Source organism: Culicoides brevitarsis, chromosome 2, assembly GCF_036172545.1.
Source record: "Culicoides brevitarsis isolate CSIRO-B50_1 chromosome 2, AGI_CSIRO_Cbre_v1, whole genome shotgun sequence".
Classification (NCBI taxonomy): Eukaryota; Metazoa; Arthropoda; class Insecta; order Diptera; family Ceratopogonidae; genus Culicoides; species Culicoides brevitarsis.
In genome coordinates, this window is record NC_087086.1 from 26,454,160 (window position 1) to 26,468,132 (window position 13,973).

Consider the following 13,973-nt stretch of genomic DNA (forward strand, 5'->3'; position numbering starts at 1 on the left):
ATCTTATCTTTATCTAAGCTTTCTCAGAATACCATTGTCAATTTTCTATCGTATCAGTTGAGATTAGTGCAACGTGATGGATTTTCTGATTTCTTTTAGGTGGTTTTTAAATTTCCATGTTTTTAGTCCATCTGTATCTTATTATCTAAAAGTTTAATAGTCAGGTTAATTTCCATACAAAGTTTCATCTAAATAATACTACCACACATCACCCGATATCATCATTTCATAAAAAAAATGGCATAAGAATCTTTGATGGTTTTGTATTATAGTTAGACCTAAAGTAGTCTAAAAAACCTAAATTTAAAATTCTAAATAAATTTATGCATTCAGGATTTTCATTATTTTTTTGTTGGAAAAGCTAATTTCCGATCAAAAGGAAAACATGTTAAAAAAATTTCATTATTTTCAATTCTTAATTTTTTTTTAAATATTCTTAAAAATTTCTTGCGATGGTAAAATCTTTTTGACGATCAAACATCAGTGCATATAAAAGGGTTTTTTATAATAAAATTTTAAAATTTAAAAAAAAAGTAAAACAAAAGATTTCAATCTTATCAAAAATTTCTTAGAAATCTGATTATGTATTTTTTTTGCAAATAAACAATGCCATTTAGACAAAACAATAGATTAAAATTTGTTATAAATAACGACAAAAGTGGCTTTGAAGTTTCAGTTCTGTATTGATACAAAAAGGAATCAACAAAAAATAAAAGTGATCAACATGTTGAAAAATTTTTTTTTGTTCGCATCTTATTTTCTGGAGTGCAGTTAACTTCCACCAACTACGATTGGACACCTTCTGCTGATAATCCTGCAATTATTGAAGAGGTCGGATTTTCTTCATCTGTCATTCCATTTCTTCAAGAAGTGCTTGAAGATGCTTTTCATAGTTGCTCATCATTAAAGATGCTTTATCTCTACTCAAATAATATTAAAAAATTCCATCCAAATACTTTTATTTATTTAAAAAGTTTATATCATCTTTATCTCATCTTTATCTTAGGGAATGCTTACCTTAGACAACAACAATTTAACTAGTTTTTCACCGGAGTTATTAAGATTCAACAGTAAACTCTATACTATTTTTCTCCACTCTAATTTATTTCTAACTTATCTGACTTGGATGTTGAGCGACTTGCAGATTTTTTGCCAAATCTTAGAACACTGTATTGGGATGACAACGAAGTATTATGTAGTCGCGTTGTTGATGCAAACAAATTTTTAATGGACAGAGGAATAGATTTTATGAATTCTATCATCTATATCTAAAGTTCGTTACTATCCAACAGAATTGGTATTTGGAGCAATCCGCTGCAATCCCGATATTTCGTGGATGGCATCAAACTACAAAAAGCAAAATTCTGACTTGAAAAACCAAATTTCGATCATCGAATCAGGATTGGAACAAAAAATTACAACGTTAGAAAATCGATTACAGAAAAATTTTTATGAACCAAGTGATCAAAGAATGGTTAACGTGGAACGAAAATTATCAAAAATTGAAGCATTTATTGAAAAATTAGCTGTGAAAATGAACTTGTAAAGCAAGTAAATTTCTATCATAGAAAATTTTTTCTATTCATTTACGATATCGGATAAAATACATCATTTTTTGACCCCATCCCCCTACAATTGTAAACCGTCGATATTTTACGACATTCCTTAATTCACGACATGTTTTTTGAAAAAAAAATTGCAAAACTGATAGAAATTCTCGAAGTTACAATTTATGGTCTAGCTTGAACTCCCGACTTTTGCTTGATCCAATCCAAATAACTTGAAACTCTTACATAACCAGCTGGAATTCCTGCTTCACATCCGCGTCCAGAAACGAATGAAACAACCCCAATTTGGATATTTTTCCCTAAATTATCGTCATACGTGATCAATGGACCTCCCGAGTCACCTTGGCAAGTTTGTTGACGATTATTATCCCATCCGGTGGTGCAAACAGTGAATTGCTGAATGATACTTCCATAATGACGAGCACATTCGCTATTTCCGATGACTTTGACGTTCGTGTACATCAAACGAGATGACGTCGAACTGCTATCCGAAGTTCTTCCATGTCCCGAAACCGTCGCTTTTGCATTTTCAAAAGTTTTGCTTTGTTGACTGTAGCTTGGAAGTTGAATCGGTTGAATGTTTCGCGTAAATTCAAGTTTCGTGGGAAGGATCAACAGCGAAATATCGTTGTTCAAATTCGACGGATTGTAACCTTGATGTTCGATTTTCCGTTCAGTCGTTATCTGGACAGCGGGATTGTTGAAATCAACGGATCCGAATCCAAGCACGAATTTGTTGTGATCTTTGGTGCAATGAGCAGCTGTTAAAATTACAGTTTCTGATAAAATTGAAGCGCCACAAACGACACCTTGTGTCGGGGATACTGGAGCATATTGGCGCACTTGGTGAGGGAATTGACCGACTTGAGCGGGAAATCCAGCGATAATTCGGGATGATTGTGAGAACGAAGAACGTGCTTCTTCGGGGAAAATTGGAGTCGATAATGGAACGTCGTTGTTAGAACTGAGGTCGTCCCAGTTGGGAAAGCCTGGAATTTGAGGCAATTTCGGTATTCCGGGGATTTGTGGAACTTTTGGGATTCCGGGGATTTGAGGGATGCCTGGCCACTGAAAAATTATAAATTGAGTAAGTTACTTGTTTGAAAATAATTTTTTTGAAAGAGTTTTACTTGCGGATTAGCACTTGCCAGTGCAATAAAACACGTAAGCACGAGAAATTGGAACATTTTAAGTGTCGTGAAAAGTAAAACTAGATCATAATTTAGCCTCGTTTGTTAATTTATAAGAAAATCTTATCGCTTTAATGCATTTTGATGGACATTACAGTGACAAATCTCGTATTTTCATGTAATGTCGTCAAAATGTCTAGATAAAATTTCTATTTTGATAAAATTATAAACATGTTTTTATAATTTTTTCAAATATTTTTTTTTATTTTTTGAAGGAAATTTAGTTTTACAAAAGTTCTATTTATTTTCTTTTGTTTTTAAATTTATTTTTTTTTATTCTTTTTTTTTCAACACTTTTTTTTTGACAAAATTGCTAAAATATATTTTCTTATATTTCAAAAAAATTTTCAAAATAAAAAAAAATATTTTTTTTCCTAAAATTTGATCAAATATCTTCAAAAAGCAGTAGCGTAAAATTTTGGGGGGGGGGGGGGGGGGCACACAGACCCCCCAAATTCAAAAAATTTCCTTTGAAATTTGAAATTTCTGGGGGGGGGACACGGCCCCCAACACCCTATGACGCTACCCGCCTGTCAAAAAGTCAAAAGCTAATTAACTGATTCAATTATTTTTTCAAATTCAAGCTCAGGCCTGAAATATTGTATCGTTGAAAATTAAAATCTTTTTAGATTTCGGATCAACAAACACAAAAGATGCCAGAAAATTTTCTGTTAAAAAAATTTAAAAAACGAAATATAAGAAAAAATTAAAAACAAAATTACATAAAATTGAATTCATTTTTAATAAAATTAATTAATTTTCTTTACAATAATTTTGAATCGATCTAAAATACCAACGGTATTAATTAAATTATAAATTAGTTTTAAATAATTTTTAGAAAAAAAAAATTCTTGAAAAAGTTTTATAATTAGGACTACACAGTAAAAAATCTAATCGAACAATCCTAGTGAAAAAAAAATTTTTCAAAAAATTTCACCTCAACTTCGATTTTTGGCGATTTTCAAGCAATTTTTGAATTTTTGGTCGAAAATCAAATTTTTTTCAAAAAAAAATTTTTTCACTAGGATTGTTTGTTGTCTCGAGTAGATCATTTTTCGCCAAGAAACATATGCCCGCAAACCTACCATTGCCTCAGAAAAGCCAAAAATATCAATTGTCCACGTCTCGCGCCACGTCTCACGCTTTTTTTTTTACTGTGTAGGTATTTTAAAATAGTCGAAAAAAAATTCAATTTACCGAAATTCCAAAAAAATTAGAAAAAAAAGTATTTTTATTTTTTTAAATAAAATTTATGTGTGAGAATTTCGTTTATGAAACTAAAAAATTTTGTAGCAAAACCACTTAAAAACGAATTTTTATCAAAATTACTTTTAACACAATTACACAAAATTTTATAAAAAAAAAAATAAAAAATTAAAATCTTCTGCTAAATTATACGTAAAAAGGAAAAACTTTCATAAAAAACACCAAATTTTCGTTTAACAGAATTTAATTTATTATCTTTTCAGTCAAAACTCTTCAAAAACTTTATGGCCTCACTTGAAGTCCCGAATTGCGTTGAATCCAATCCAAATAACTCGTAGTTCTAACAAATCCAAATGGAATTCCCGTCTGACATCCATTGCCCGAAACGAAGGAAACAACTCCAATCAAGATATTTTGTCTAATATTATTGTCATAAGCGATCAATGGACCTCCCGAATCCCCATTACACGTCGACTGCCGATTATTATCCCATCCTGTGGCGCACAACGTGGACTGCACAATAATTCCCGGGGCATAATAACGAGCACATTGCCAATTTGCGATCACTCGGGCGTGCGTGTACATCAATCGGGTCGACACTTGACTGTTATCCGACGTTTTTCCGTGACCCGAAACTGTGGCTTTGACCCCTGCGAAAGTCTGACTTCGTTGACGATAACTTGGCAGCTGAATCGGTTGAATATTTCGCGAAAAAGTAATTTTCTGAGGAAGAATTAACAACGAAATATCGTTATTTAAATTCGATGGATTGTATAATTCGTGTTCGATTTTGTGACTGGTCGTGATAGTCAACGCTGGATTATTAAATTCCACAGATCCGAAGCCAAGTTGGAAGGTTGTGTGACGATAAGTGCAGTGCCCGGCAGTAACGACGACAGTTTCCGACAGGATTGAGCCGCCACAAACGCTGGATTCGGTAGCGGAAACTTGCGTGATACTTCGTACTTGATGCGGAAATTGACCAACTTGGGCGGGAAATCCAGCTACAATGCGAGATGAGGTACGGGCACGAGCATCTTCCGGGAAAACTGGTTGAGATAAGGCGATTTGTTCACCTCCGTCATCACTGCTAAAGTCATCCCAGTTGGGAAAATCGGGAATTTGAGGCAATTTTGGGACACCTGGGATTTGGGGAATGCCTGGAATTCCGGGTATTTGAGGAACTTTTGGGACTCCGGGGATTTGAGGGATTCCTGGCCACTGAAAAAATTTAAAGGTAATTAATTAAAAAAAATAAAAAAAAAAATTAATTAAAATTAAAAAAATAATGAAAATCGAAAAAATAATTAAAATTTAAAACTTTTATTAATTTTTTTTTAAATTAAAATTTATAAAAAAAAATCAATTACCCAAGTTATTAAATTGAAAATACTTATTTTTAAATTTAATTAAATTAATTATTTTTTTAATAAAAATTTTTAATTAAAATTAAATTCAATTAAATAATAAAATAAAAAAATAATTAAAATCTTATATTGAAATTAAAATTTAATTTAATTTAATTTAAATTTTAAATCTAAATTTTTAATAATAAATAATTATTTTTTTTAAATTTAATTAAATAAAATAAAATTAAAAAAATAATTAAAATTAGGTACTTAAAATTTAAATTTTAGGTACTTAAAATTTAAAATTTAATTTGTACTTTATTTTTTTAAATTAAAATTTTTAATTTAATTTTTTTTTTAAATTGAAAATACTTATTTTTTTAACAATTAAACAATTGAAATTAAATTAAATTAATTATTAAAATTAAAAAATAATTAAAATTTAATTTAATTTAAATTTTAAATGAAAATTTTTAATAAAAAAATTATTTTTTATCAAAAATTTTCAAGTCAAAATTCAAATCAAATCATTAAAATTTAATTTAATATTTTTATTATATTAATTATATTTTTTTTATTAAAAATTTTTGTTTCAGAAAAACTTACTTGCGGATCAGCACTTGCTAGAGCAAGAAAACACGCAAAAATGACTAATTTAAACATTTTAAAAGCATTTCACGTAAAATTAAAATCAAAAATATTTCCGAAAGCAGCCTTTTATACAAAAACCTTATCTCGTTGACAGCTCATCCACGTTTTTTGCCTCAAATCTGCCATCTAATTGTCCAAAAAGTGATGGAATTACGGTTGTTTTGATCAAAAACTACAATTTCGCGTCGTGTCATACACACACGAAACGCGTAAAAGCGATAAATGTCTGCCACAAATGGGACAATAACACAAATTAAACGCAATTTTACCTGTAACTGTCCTCTTTTCGGCGTGTTTCGCGCATATAATGACAATGAATTGTAATGACTTTAATTGAATAGTAATGTCGGCGATAATGAGCCTGCATTAATATTTTCGGCATCCAAGCGCATAAATGACGACATTTTAAGGGAGATAAATGGCAAAGTAGTCGTCTAATGCCGTGCAACATTCGCACTTAATTTACTGATTTAATTTTCATTTCAACCATGGAATCAAAGGAATTTTTTGTGCTGTCTCTCTCTTTTCGGTATGAAGTGTGCCGAAGGTGCGAGAATCGACACGTGACATCGTTTGACATCATTTTTCTCATCAACATCATCATCATCATCGACGTCTTCCGCATCCTTCTTTGCGCGCGGCACGAGAAATGAATTTTATCATGCAGGAAGACAAGACGCGTCAACAATTTTTGTATACTTAAAAAATTTATCGTGCTTTGATCTTATCTTCATCTCATCATGTGCTTGAACTCACTTTGCTTGTAATTTTTTGACGCGACGCATTTAAAGCGAAATTATGTACGAGTTTACTACTCATCATCTCGACACATGAATTGACAAAAAAAATGATAGCTCGGCAAATTATTTGAGTAAATACTTTGTGCACTTTATTTAAAGGGATTTTTTTTTCGTTTTTTGAAGTAATTATTGGAAAATTGGTGCAAATGCGAGTAAAATTTAAAGTAAATAAAATTTTATTTTTTTTCTAACAAAAAAAAAAAAAAAATAAATAAAAAAAAAATAAAATAAAATAAAATAAAAATAAAACATAGTAAAAAATAATATTAGCAAAAATTATACTTATGTAATTACCAATGCAAGTCTTTTTTTTTATTTGAATTTGTAAAAATCTTTCTTCTTATCATATTTGTTTTTTTTTATAATTTAATGTAAAAAATATGTAATTATATTTTAAAAAAAAATATATGTGAAAAACAATTAAAAGATTAAAAAAAATTAAAATAATAATTAAGTAAAAACATAGGAAAATTTAATGAAAATTTGAAAAAAAAGATTTCTTCTCAAAATTTTATAAATTTAGTCATTTTTAAAGGTAAAAACAGCGTGGCCAGTTTTGTGTTTAAGGTATCCTGGAGAAATGTGGTGTTCTTCCACAAAAAAATTAAAAAAAAAATTGAATTTTTTTTCTAAAAGTTAAAAAATAAATCTTGCTCTGTATAATTTTTTTGCTATTTTGTTACATTTTTATCTGCAAAACTCTTTCGTGAAACCGAAATCTAAAAATAATTTTTTTTTATAAAAACAGCGTGGCCAGTTTTGTGTTTAAGGTATCCTGGAGAAAATTTTAAAACCGTGGAGCACCATGAAAATTTTGAACAATCCAAAAATTGATGGAAATTTTTTTAAAGCCATTGCCTTTTTTTTAAATGTGGTGTTCTTCCACAAAAAAATTAAAAAAAAAAAAATTGAATTTTTTTTCTAAAAGTTAAAAAATAAATCTTGCTCTGTATAATTTTTTTGCTATTTTGTTACATTTTTATCTGCAAAACTCTTTCGTGAAACCGAAATCTAAAAATAATTTTTTTTTATAATTTTTTTTCTAAATATTTTACAAGTTGTAAATATTTTAAGTAGACATTGCAAGCTCGAGCTTTTATGAGTGCTTGAAGCTCGAGCTTGAGCCGTCGAGAAAAAACGTATAAATTTAAAAAAACGTAAATAAATCCACTAAAAAAATTATTTTTTTTCCAACTTTGATTTTTTTATCTAAAAATATCATTTGAAAATTTGCAATCAAATTTTTCTAAAAATTTTGTAGTTCAATTCAATTCTCGCTTTTTGTCGACTTAAGAAATATTTCATTAAAAAATTTTTATTTTTTACAGTTTATTAAGTATTTTTACATTTTAAAACACAAAAGTAAAAGAAAAAAAAAAATGTTTCCAAATTATCTTAAGCTTTTTCCAATTTTGAAGCTCGAAATTCGAGCTCAAGCCTTAAAATTTCATTGAGCTTCAAGCTCAAAGCTCGAGCTTTTGCAATGTCTAATTTCAAGATTTCAAGAAAATTTTTAATATCTGACAATTTGGTAATATTCAATAAAATATCTTCAAAAAATCGTATATTTTTTAACAATATTTCTTACTTACTTAAAATTTTAAGAATATCAAAACAAGAAAAACAAAAATTATTTTTTTTTGCATTTTTTGGAAAAAAAAATAAGCAAATCATGAGTAAATCGTTCAAATTGGGTTTTTGTCTGAAAAAATAGCAAATACCTAATTAAAATTGAAAAAAAAAATGTAGAAACAAACAAAGATATTTTTATAACTACATTATCAAACACGGTACAAAAAATTAAAATTTTTCTTTCCTCTTTTCTGAAAATTTCGAAAAAAAATTTAAAAATTCTGGAGATTTTGACTACAATCCTGGAGACTGGAGAGTTCCTGGAGAGTTTACAACAATCCTGGAGATTCCAGGAAAAAACTGGAGATCTGGCCACGCTGGGTAAAAATTATAAATTTTTATTTTGTGAAAGAAATTTTAACATCTCAAAAAAATTTTTTTTGACTAAAAGTCCAACTTTTTTTTTTTGGTACGGAGAAGAATAATAATTTTTTTAATAAAATAAAAAAAGAATGTGAAAAAGGCAAAAATTTCACTCTGGTAAGATTTTTCTTTTAGCTTCACAAGTTCAATTTTCAGGCCATTTTTTTTTTCAATTATTGTCTCGATTTTTGATAATTTTTGTTACATTTTAACCTCTTTTACTGTTTAAATTTTAAATTTTTTTATTGTATTTCTGTCAAACGTTTAAATTTCTTCTTTTCGTTCTATATTTTAACTTTTTTTGAAACTCAGACTTTTGCTTTCTGTAATGCGATGCCATCCACGATATATCAGGATTGCATTCAAAATTCCCAAAAACTTTTTGTGTCGGATAGTAACGTATTTTATTATTAAATCCAGCAGTAACACCAATTCCTTTGTCTCTTAAAAAATTTATTCCATCAACAGCGCGTCGGCAGGACACTTCGTTGCCTTCCCAAAACAATTTTTGAAGATTCGGCAAGATCTCTACAAGTTGCTTCACATCCAGATCAGACAAATCATTGGAGTTAATATGAAGTGTTGTCAGTTTTTTGTTGTTTCTCAATAGTTTTGGTGAAAAAACAGTCAAATTGTTCAGATGTAAGTTAAGTTCTGTCAAATTCTGCATCTCACTAAAAATTCGAACGTCACTCAATTCCATTATTTGGTTTCCCGAAAGTTGAAGGTGCTCAAGATTTTTTAAACTTTTAAAAGTGTTTGGGTAAAGCTTTTTGATCTTATTTTCATCAAAATTAAGCAATTTTAATGAATTGCAACTATGAAACGCATCTTCGGTTATTTCTTGGACTCTCACATTAAGAATTTTCAACTCATTTAAATTGAGAAAAGTTTTGCAAATTACATTCGTGACCACGGGAATAACAGAAGAAGAAAATTTTATTTCTGTTACTATTTCTGGATCATCAGCAGTAGGTATCCAATCATAGTTTGTTGAAGTTAATTCGATTCCAAAAAAGGTACAAGTACAAGAAGTTCCAGAACAAGAAGTCTCACATTTGTGAACTGGAGGGTCAGCTTTACTAAAGTTCGCGCTACGAAAGATATTTAACAAAAACAAAGCGAACAAAAAATGTTTATTTGACATTTTGCGTACTTTTTTTGATTAACTTTTTACGTTTTTATTAAAAACTGAACTTTTGTAGCCACCTTCATCGTTACTTATAGCAAAATTTTATTTCTTATCAAAAATTTATTTTATTAGCAAAATCACGTTTAATCAATTCAATAAGATTAAAAAAATTCGATACTTTGTATTTTATCTATTTCTTTTGCTTTTACATTCCAAAGTATTGATTATTTGATAACAGGCATTTAAAACTTACGAATTGAGCTAAGGTTGCAAAAAAATTATGTGATTTTAACTTAAAATAATATTTTGACTTAAACTTGAGTTTAGATTAAGTAAAAAGTCTCTTTTTTTCTTATCAACTAAAATCGAAGTAAAATCCAAGTAAAATATCATTTATTTTGATTCTTAAAAAAATGATTTAATTTATTGTTTTTTAATTGAATTTAAAGTACTAAATAAAGTTTAAGACAAATAATTTTTATTTTTGACTTAATAAGTTTTGCAGCGCAACCATATTTTTTAATATTTAGAAACCTCAAGATGATGATTTGAAGTGATTCAAACTCAAAAAACTTCAACTCCATCTTAGATTAAGTAAAAACTCAAATTTTTATCTTTTAAACCAAAATCATTAATTTAATGAATTAAATTTAATTTTTTTTTTCAATTAAATTTACTAAGGCGAATTTTATGCCCCACGAGGATTTTCATAAAAAATAATTTTTTTTGAATTTTTCGTTTGGTTGATTCTTCATATTAAATTATTTTATTCTTTTATATAATTTTATATTTTATTAATTTTATTTATTTTTATTAATTTTATTAATTGTTTAAGTTTTTATTTTTTTCAAATTCGATCATAAAAGTTGAGGAGCGAAATAAAAATTTTTGAAAAAAATAGTTTGGGTTCTGTGACTTAAAAAAATCTTCTACATTTGTTAGTTTTAAACAAATTTATTATTTTTATTTCTATGATAATTATAAAAAGATCAAAAATTTTATACTTCTTTTTATTTTACATAAAAATATTAGAAATTTTTTAAAATTTGTAAAAATTATAAAAAAATGTTTTAAAAAAATAATTTTTTGATAAGATTTTTGTTCTAATTTTTTTCTACAAATATTTTAAAATAAATTTTAATTTATTCATAAAATCGAAAAATTTTCAAAAATTAAGTCTTTGTTAAAAAATTTAAATATTCAAAAGTTTTTTTTGTCCATCCCCTTATAACAATTATTATTATTTTTTGCAATCAGTGCGAAACATTCTCTCCCCCATTTTCTGCCATAATACCACCTTCATGCAATAAATCCTCAATTTTTTATTTTTATTATAAAATTTAATAATAAAAAAAACAACAAACGATAACGCAAAAAGTGCAATTTGCAAACAGTTAAAAACAAATTGGAATTATGGCAACAGGAACAAGCACTTTATTGTTGCAAAAGTAAGTTTTGGCAGGCAATAACTATGCATGCATATGTTCCTTCGACGCTGCGTATATTTATTTTTTCTGTTGCTTTTACCAACTCTAGACTTTTCTACTTGAGCTTGAGTGTCGTAACATGCAACATTCCACTCACATATTGAAATAATCGGAAAAAGTTCAATCATAAAACATAAAACTTTGTCCCATTTTATGCAGAGAGTTTTTTTTTCCTGTGTCGTCTCTCCAAATTGAGTTTTAAGGGTTTAAAATTGTTGCTATGCGAAAAACGGATTTTTTTTTCTTAAAATTATGTCCTGCTACCGAAACTGGTGAAATTACATTTTTTTGGCGTCCAACTTTTTTAATTTACGTTTCAAATTGAAAAATCGCGCCAATCGAATGAAATATTTAAAATCGAACCCGTAAAAAAATGTCGCCAATACCGCAAGATTGTCGCTGATCGACAAAAAAACCGACAGTCGACTACTAGAATCCGTCTCCTATTTTATTATCATTTTTTTTTTGTAAACAAAACATCGTCTCGTCTTTCGTGTTTCGTAATTTTCGCATAAAATTACGGAAAATTTTCAAGTACTTAAAATAAATTCCGAGACAACAAGGAAAACTTTTTCCTGAATAATGAGCGCGGTGTCATTGCTCACAAAAGCCATCGAATTAGATGTAAGCGGTCGACGAATCGAAGCACTTAAATTGTACGAGGAAGGGATTGGCGAGTTATTAAGAGTTTGCAAAGGTAAATTTTTCATCGGAATTTAAAGGAAAATAAAGTAATTTTTTGGTTTTGCAGCTGAGACAAATGAGGAAAAGAAGAAACATTTCCAGTCAAAAATTGTCGAGTACATGAATCGAGCGGAAGAGGTGAAGAAATTGGTGCAAAAATGGAATACCAAAGGCGAAATTTGTGATAAAATTCATGTGATAGATGGGGCGAGTGGCTTCAGCTATCGGAGGGTGTTTGAAAAGTACATGAAAGATGATGTGAAGGAAATTCTCATTGATGAACCTTATTTGAAAGAACACTTTCAGGTTGGTAAAAAGTGCTGAGTGGACAATATTTTGTGAAGCGTTGTTGTGAAATTATTTATTTTGTACTTTTTTCATATTCAGAAACTCAAAAAGTCATTTTTTTTAACTTTTTTGAGCAAAATTTGGCCAAAAATTAGCTCAAAATTGTCTTGAATTCTGAATTTATTAAAAAAATTTGTCTTTTTGAGTAAATTTAGAGGAATTTTGTTCAAAATTATTCCTTTGTTTAAAAAATCAGTAATTTTTTGGTTGAAATATCTTAAAATCAAGCCTAAAAATTTTTTAAACTTCAAAAAAATTAAATTTTACCTGAAATTTTATCATTTTGTTTCAGATTTGTAACCTCGTAATGTTCTGTGAATTAGCTTTGAGCAAATGTAAAAACTTGCGATACATCAAAGTTACCACTATAAAAGACGTTCGTCCATCCAGCGAACAAAATAATGGCTTCTCATCCCTAACGGAGAGTCTGGCAAAGAAAAGTGTCACCATCAACTTTGACTTTCACGAAAATTTACATGATCGACAAGTAATGTGAGTAATTTTCCCTTTAAATTTATTTTTTTTAAATAAAAAAAATAAATGAAAAAAAAAATAAAAATAATTATGAATTAAATAAATTATTTCTTAAAAATAATAAAACAAAAAAAATATGTTTAAATAAAAATTATTTACAATTTTTTATAAAAAATTATTTAATTAGGAATTAATATTTTAAAAATTTTTTTTTATAATTTTTTAAATTAAATAATTTTTAATTTTAATTTAAAATTTTAATTTTAAAAAAATTTAATTTAATATAAAAATTTTTTCTTACAAAATTAATTTTAATTTTTAATTTTTTAAATTAAATTTTTTAAATTTAATTTAAAATTTTATTTTAAAAAATTATGGAATTAAAATTTTAAAAATTTTTTTTATTAGGAATTAAAATTTTGATACTTTTTTTTTAATTAAAAAATTAAAAACAAATTAATTTAATTTATTAATTAACTTTGAAATAAATATTTTTAATTAAATATTTTTTTAACGAAAAATCTTATTTTTTTAAATTAATTTTTCAGCTTAAGCAACGGTTACATCATAAAAATCGGACGAGGCTTGCACTATTTCAAACCGCCAGCTAATAAATACTCAATCGGTGCCTTCGACCACAATTTTCGGGAATGTCGTGAAACGAACATTGACATATTTTATTGTCCAGAAAATAAAAAATAACATTTTTCATTCTGATTTAAAGAACTTTATTTGGAATTGCACTGCTTATATTTAGGTAAAGTCATGACAAAAATTATTACACTTTAAAAATATTGACAGGCAACAAATACTACAACAAAGTTTTTTCTTCCATTCTCTCTGCGTCTATGACTACGGCACAACAAATTATTGTCTCAATTTTTCAATAAAAAAAAAGAAAAAGAGGAAAAACTTTAACTTGCCAGCCCAACATTTTTTTTTTGCTTGCAATATTATTTATTGTAGTCATTCAACAACAGCAGTCTTTTCTTCTATATTTATTATAATATTTTTTCGTTTTGTTTATTTGTACATTTGTGTGTAGATTTCCAGGGTCAAAAGGATAAATCGCACATGTGAAGTTTTTTT

The 13,973-nt window shown here is 27.6% G+C and overlaps 3 protein-coding genes across 3 annotated transcripts; 1 reads left to right on the plus strand and 2 right to left on the minus strand.

The window, feature by feature from the left end:
- Positions 1-1,552: 1,552 nt before the first annotated feature.
- Positions 1,553-2,767, minus strand: LOC134829262 (collagenase-like). Its single transcript, XM_063842269.1, has 2 exons — positions 2,699-2,767; positions 1,553-2,636 (listed from the first exon to the last, which is right to left on the minus strand). The coding sequence occupies exons 1-2, from the start codon at positions 2,753-2,755 to the stop codon at positions 1,731-1,733; spliced, it is 963 nt and encodes a 320-aa protein (XP_063698339.1). The 5' UTR covers positions 2,756-2,767; the 3' UTR covers positions 1,553-1,730.
- Positions 2,768-4,149: 1,382 nt separating this feature from the next.
- Positions 4,150-6,009, minus strand: LOC134829427 (collagenase-like). The gene is made up of 2 exons (XM_063842486.1): positions 5,920-6,009; positions 4,150-5,185 (listed from the first exon to the last, which is right to left on the minus strand). The coding sequence occupies exons 1-2, from the start codon at positions 5,974-5,976 to the stop codon at positions 4,247-4,249; spliced, it is 996 nt and encodes a 331-aa protein (XP_063698556.1). The 5' UTR covers positions 5,977-6,009; the 3' UTR covers positions 4,150-4,246.
- A 5,844-nt stretch (positions 6,010-11,853) lies between these two features.
- LOC134831502 (MIT domain-containing protein 1) lies at positions 11,854-13,589 on the plus strand. Its single transcript, XM_063845244.1, has 4 exons — positions 11,854-12,075; positions 12,130-12,368; positions 12,703-12,902; positions 13,433-13,589. Exons 1-4 carry the CDS (start codon positions 11,961-11,963, stop codon positions 13,584-13,586), a joined length of 708 nt encoding a protein of 235 aa, XP_063701314.1. The 5' UTR covers positions 11,854-11,960; the 3' UTR covers positions 13,587-13,589.
- The last annotated feature ends 384 nt before the right edge of the window (positions 13,590-13,973 follow it).

Excerpts from the sequence above, each read along its gene's own strand:
- LOC134829427 (XM_063842486.1), bottom strand. The coding sequence starts at position 5,976 with ATGTTTAAATTAGTCATTTTTGCGTGTTTTCTTGCTCTAGCAAGTGCT. Across the intron at positions 5,186-5,919 it reads TAGCAAGTGCTGATCCGCAA|TGGCCAGGAATCCCTCAAAT; the intron begins GTAAGTTTTTCT and ends AAATTTTTTCAG.
- LOC134829262 (XM_063842269.1), bottom strand. The coding sequence starts at position 2,755 with ATGTTCCAATTTCTCGTGCTTACGTGTTTTATTGCACTGGCAAGTGCT. Across the intron at positions 2,637-2,698 it reads TGGCAAGTGCTAATCCGCAA|TGGCCAGGCATCCCTCAAAT; the intron begins GTAAAACTCTTT and ends ATAATTTTTCAG.
- LOC134831502 (XM_063845244.1), top strand. The coding sequence starts at position 11,961 with ATGAGCGCGGTGTCATTGCTCACAAAAGCCATCGAATTAGATGTAAGC. Across the intron at positions 12,369-12,702 it reads ATTTGAAAGAACACTTTCAG|ATTTGTAACCTCGTAATGTT; the intron begins GTTGGTAAAAAG and ends ATTTTGTTTCAG. Across the intron at positions 12,903-13,432 it reads TTACATGATCGACAAGTAAT|CTTAAGCAACGGTTACATCA; the intron begins GTGAGTAATTTT and ends TTAATTTTTCAG.